The following is a 5,520-nucleotide window of genomic DNA, read 5'->3' as shown; positions in this document are numbered from 1 at the left end:
CTTGACAAAGATGGAGTCATCCTTGCAAACTTTTGAGTGTTTCAAAGTCACGCTATCTCAGAGTAAATCTAAAGCTACAGTGTCGGGGGAACAAAAACACTGCAGGGAGAGGACTCTCATTTGGCTTCCGTTCTCCTAGGGTTGCCATGTTCCCCAGGCTGATGGATGAAGGGAGAAACTCATCTCATGACTAATTATTTATCTTCCCTCCAGTAGTGTTGTGTCTGCGGGTTGAAAATAATACAACCCTCAGGTCTGACCAAGCAGTAAACAAACTAGAATGATGGAGTTAATAGAGGGGCTTCTTTCTTCCCTCTCTTGAGCATTGCTGCTGTACATAAAGCCTACAGACAAAATGGCACATTTTATTTATCTTTTTTTGATCTGTTAAATGACCTATTGTTCTGTTTCTTTTTTCTGTAACATGTTAGAATGGCAGTTGCTCATTTTCTTTGTAGCCTAATGGCCGATCCACGCTACGCTTCTCTGTAGTGTTTTCATCTGAGGTACCACGCTCTAGATGCTAGCACAGCAAAACTGTTGTCTTTTGATTGTGAAGGACGTCCAAAGAGAAGAGAGCTGTCTGAAATGTAGAGGAGTTCAAATGGTTTGATTCACATCAAAGCTGAACACAGAGCCTGCACCAAAGCCCAGTAAAAGCTAAATAAGCCTTATTTTGAGCTGTGATTCACAAAAGCTACTCTGCCAGTCCAAGATAATAAAAAAAATGGAGCTGATCATGGGTGGTCATAGTAGGTTGATTTTGAAAAGAGTGCTACTTTATATGAATGTGTTTGTGGGGACTTTTTATGGAAACAGTGTTATCTTAAAGCCTTAATTTCCTTTAAACCTTTCCTCTCTTTGGTTTCAAATTCAAAATAGTGTTAAGATTACACACTGAGTACAGCTCACTACTCCATTTGTGTTATTGAAGTAAACAACAATAGCATGATTTGGAAAAGATTATGGGGCAGATTATGCTCCTCACTGCTTGATGCAGCCATGATGCAACAGATCAGATTTACAAACCCTCCTCACTGGAATCAAGTCGTGGCTCGTTGGTGTAACAAACGTAGAATTTTTAATTCTATCAGGCGGTAAAGTGGCTACAAAATTATTGCACAAATGTTACCATTATAACATATGCTGTGCATCTGGGGGGAGACAGATTGAGCACTTGTGAACACTGTCTTGTGTCTAACACTTCATATGTTGCATATATTCATATATATATTGTATTTTAACAATTACTGCCAGCTTCGTTGTCCATTATTTTAAAAAGTATAGCCTTTTGGAATTGGAAGATTCTTTTTGATTCACCATTTATGGTTTTAGTTTGTTTGTTTTTTAGTGTAATGTTCTGTAATAACACAGCAGTACTCCAGCATTAAGTCAGTATTACAGTTTTTGTCTTGGACTCTAGGATGTGCTGCAGAGGCAAGGCCTTTACTTTGGATTTACACTGAGTTCAAAACGGGGCAGACACCGTGCAAGAAGGATTCAATTCTAATAGGGAGGTGTGTGTCTTCAAACATTCAGCTCATGTGATCTGTTATTAATGCCTTCAGTGTTAGAGGCAGATGAGTTGGGTGGGAGGTGGAGGTTTTGGGGGTAATGGGGAAGAAACAAAAGAAGGGAGGAAAAGACTTTGACTCTCATCCTGTGATGAACTGGTCACTGGATCATGCAGAGGAAGCTGAAGTGCTGAGTTTCACTCAGCCCCGATCAAAGGAAACACTCGATGATTCAAATGTCATTTAAATGTTTTATGGTAGTCAGAGCTTTGAGTCGAGGCTTGAAGAAGACGAGACTCAAGACAGCTATAAGTCAGATAAGATGATCGTAATAGGTATGTGTGTGTGTGTGTGTGTGTGTGTGTGCGTGTGTGTGTCAGTATATATCATTCTTAACTCTGACCTCACATTCATTTTGCTAGTGTCCATAATTCTCCTGATTGTTTAGTCAGTCTAAATCCATCTAAATCACACTGCACACTGATAGTCAGTCACCGAATTCATTATCAGCTGCTGAAGCTGCACCATGCGCTCACATCTACACAGAAAAGACCAATACACAACTGTGAACACGGAAACAAGATATGAGAGAGATGACGCATGCAGCATGCGCCCACATCATGCGCCCACATAGCTACGTACACACCTATCTAAATATCTTACTAGTATGCCAAACAGAATAAAAGCTGATTATTTGTACCACTACAAGGGATTTATATATTTATCTATATATATTTATATGCTCTTTATATTTGTGCGCACAATGGGTTAACTTGTGCAGGAAGATGAGGAAATGGGAGGGGCCTCAGAGTGAAAGAGAAACTGAAAGGAACAAAGTAGCTGCACAGTTTTAACGGTCTTTTATGCTGCTGAAAGTCGAGTAAAGTCTTGATACAACAGGTAATTTTGCAATTTCTTTTAAGTTTCTTGTCTTTCTTCTTTGTCTTACAGGTTAGGTAGGTGGTCAGATAGTTAGGAAAACATTTTAAAGACAAACAGTTTCTTGGTAATCTCACAGTTAATATTGAAACTCTGACTCTGACTTTCACTATCTCTCCTTCTAGACATGGCCTCTCCTGCAAGTCTAATAGCCGAGGAGAATTTTCATTGCTCCATCTGTCTGAGTGTGTTCAGTAAACCGGTGTCGACTCCCTGTGGGCACAATTTCTGTTTTGATTGTATCACAGGCTACTGGGACACCTCAAACCCATTAATATCATGTCCGCTGTGCAAAGAGGAGTTTAACATCAGGCCAAAGCTTGGGGTTAATCATTTCATCGCCGAAATGGCAGCAAAGTTCAAGAAATCAGTTCAAGAAAAGTCTCTTAATATCACAGAAGAATCAGGAAATGGAAATGTGCTCTGCACCCTTTGCACCGGGGCGAGGCGCCCGGCCCTGCAGTCCTGCTTAGTGTGCATGATGTCCTATTGTCAGATACATCTCGAGCCTCATCAGAAACGTTTGGCTTTAAAAAAGCACAAGCTCATTCACCCGGTTGAAAACCTGGAGAGCAGGATCTGCAAAGATCACGGTGAACCTTTAGATTTGTTCTGCAGCGTGGATCAAATGTTTCTCTGTGACTCCTGCAAAGACAGGGACCATAAACAGCATAAGATAGTGACTCTAGAGGAGGAGGCTCTAATGAGGAAAGACCAGCTGGACTCAGAAAAAAAAGACGCGAATAAGATGATCGATGAACGTCAGCAGAAAATTCAGGAAATTGAACGCTCGCTGGAGGCTAACAACAATAATGCAGCGCAGGCACTGTCATGCAGCGGAGATGTGATGACTGCGATGGTGGAGTACATTAAAAGAGGCCAAGCTGAGCTGGCGGATGTAATTGAGACAAAGCAGGAAAGAAAGCAAGCAGAGGCAGACGGCTTAATTAATGAACTGAAGGGTGAAATTATGCAAATAACCCAGAAAAGCCAGCAGCTTGACAGCATTTCGGTCACAGACGACCCCTTCAGATTCCTGGAAAGTTACCTTTCACTTACCATCATTCCAACTCGAGTAAAGGACTGGTCTGACGTGAGTCTCAGCTGCGACCCGTTTAAAATGCAGGAAGTTATGGCCTCGCTGGAGGCAACGGTCACAAGAGAAATAAGAATGCTCTGTGATCCCAACTTTAAAGAAGTCAGGCGGCACGCTGTGGAGCTGACGCTGGATCCCGACACAGCAAACTCTTATCTCTATATTTCTGAAGACGGGAAGCAAGTCGCGTGGGGAACCCAGAGGAGGCGCGTCCCAAACAAACCAGAGAGGTTTGATTGTGTTTACAACGTCTTGGCAAGAGAAGGTTTCGCCTCAGGAAGATTTTACTATGAGGTTCAAGTAAAAGACAAAACACAGTGGGACCTGGGAGTTGCAAAGCAATCCATCAACAGGAGGGGGGATATAAGACTGAGTCCAAAGAATGGATACTGGACAATTCGGGTGAGAAGGGGAGATGAGTTCACAGTTAACACAGACCCTCCTGTGAATCTTCATGTGACGGAGGTACCTGAAAAGATCGGGGTGTTTGTTGATTATGAGGATGGTCAGGTTTCCTTTTATGATGTGGACACGAGGGCTGGCATCTTCTCCTTTACTGGGTGTAACTTCACAGAGAAGATCTTTCCATTCTTCAGTCCGTGTGCCTCTAATGGGGGTAAAGACTCCGCCCCGCTGATCATCACTCCTGTCAGAAACAACAAGTGAGGTTTGAAGGGGTTGACGTGGTGAGTTGGACTTGGCGAGTGATTCCAACACGATTCCCCCTCTAAAACTGCAGCCTGTCGTTTTGTTTCTTCCCTCCATCATTGTCAGCACTGTGTGTCATAATGTGTTACCTGGAAGACAACTTCATGTCTATGCCGTCCCTGAGACGTTCACTATCTGCTGCCCTCTGTGCAAAAGTGATGCTCTGAAGCATTACATGTTTCAGGGTTAAATAAATGGTCTTTAGAATAGAATAGAATAGAATAGAATAGAATAGAATAGAATAGAATAATCCTTTAATTGTCCCACAAGGGGAAATTTGGTTGTAACAGCAGCCAAAAAGACAAATATACAAACAAACAGTTACAGGACACGGAACAGAAACATACACAATTTTTCTTACATATTTACATTAAGGACAATGGTTACTATAAACAGAGAGTACTGTACAGTTATTCAATTAAATAAAAATAATTACAGGTAAGAGGCAAACCAGGTTGTAGTGCGAATTGGTTAATTAACTAACTTATTGCAGTTACTGCACTGATGTAAACATCCATGTTTGTTGGGAGCAGTTCTGATTGTACAGTCTGACAGCTGCAGGGAGGAAGGAGCTGCAGAAACGCTCCTTCATGCATCAAGGATGCAGCAGTCTGTCACTGAAGGAGCTCTGCAGTTCAGCAACAGCCAAACTTTATGAGCCAAAGTGGCTGTAGCAGTGTAAGGGCTACTGTAAAGTACTGCCTTCAGAATTTTTTTCAGGCATGTTGCGTCTGTTGCATCTGAATTTTGGGGTCATGACTTAACAATAACATACAAAATCCATTGAAATAAAATGACGGTCAGTTTCTCTCACATGATGCTAGATAATAATGAATTTCTCCATCGATTAATGTCAGTGAATTAAAATGTAAACTTTCAGCAGAACACACAATGCTCTGCAGAAGCTGCTTAGAGACAGTTTAAAATGTAAAATGTGAGCAAATGAAATGTATAAATTAGTCTGTTTTCTCTTGTCGGTTTAAAAACTTGTTTGTTTTTTAATCATAGTTTATAAATGTGTATTTTCTATACTACAGTGCTATAATGTCTATAGTCACTAAAGAGGTTTACTGTAGGACAGATCAATCAATTCTGACTGTTTGACTGCTTCTTAATGTTGAATTTTAACTTTATGTCTTTGTATTTCTTGAAGCACCAACTTGATACACGTTTAATAATTGATGCCAAAACATTATATAAAATATTTAATGATCAACAGACTGATTGATGACTGATTTTTGAACATTTGTTTTTGCCTTTTGT

The 5,520-nt window shown here is 40.9% G+C and overlaps 1 protein-coding gene across 1 annotated transcript; it reads left to right on the top strand.

Annotated features, from left to right (window-relative positions):
- Window positions 1-2,334: 2,334 nt before the first annotated feature.
- On the top strand, window positions 2,335-5,315 carry LOC102792033 (E3 ubiquitin-protein ligase TRIM21-like). The gene is made up of 2 exons (XM_006803254.3): window positions 2,335-2,414; window positions 2,579-5,315. The coding sequence occupies exon 2, from the start codon at window positions 2,581-2,583 to the stop codon at window positions 4,213-4,215; it is 1,635 nt and encodes a 544-aa protein (XP_006803317.3). The 5' UTR covers window positions 2,335-2,414; window positions 2,579-2,580; the 3' UTR covers window positions 4,216-5,315.
- The last annotated feature ends 205 nt before the right edge of the window (window positions 5,316-5,520 follow it).

The sequence above is a fragment of the Neolamprologus brichardi genome, chromosome 2 (genome assembly GCF_056152115.1).
Source record: "Neolamprologus brichardi isolate AB-2024 chromosome 2, ASM5615211v1, whole genome shotgun sequence".
Classification (NCBI taxonomy): domain Eukaryota; kingdom Metazoa; phylum Chordata; class Actinopteri; order Cichliformes; family Cichlidae; genus Neolamprologus; species Neolamprologus brichardi.
Note: the sequence above shows the minus strand (reverse complement) of the source record. Positions and strands in the feature narration are given on the sequence as shown.

Coding starts and splice junctions, on each gene's coding strand:
- LOC102792033 (XM_006803254.3), top strand. CDS start 2,581: ATGGCCTCTCCTGCAAGTCTAATAGCCGAGGAGAATTTTCATTGCTCC.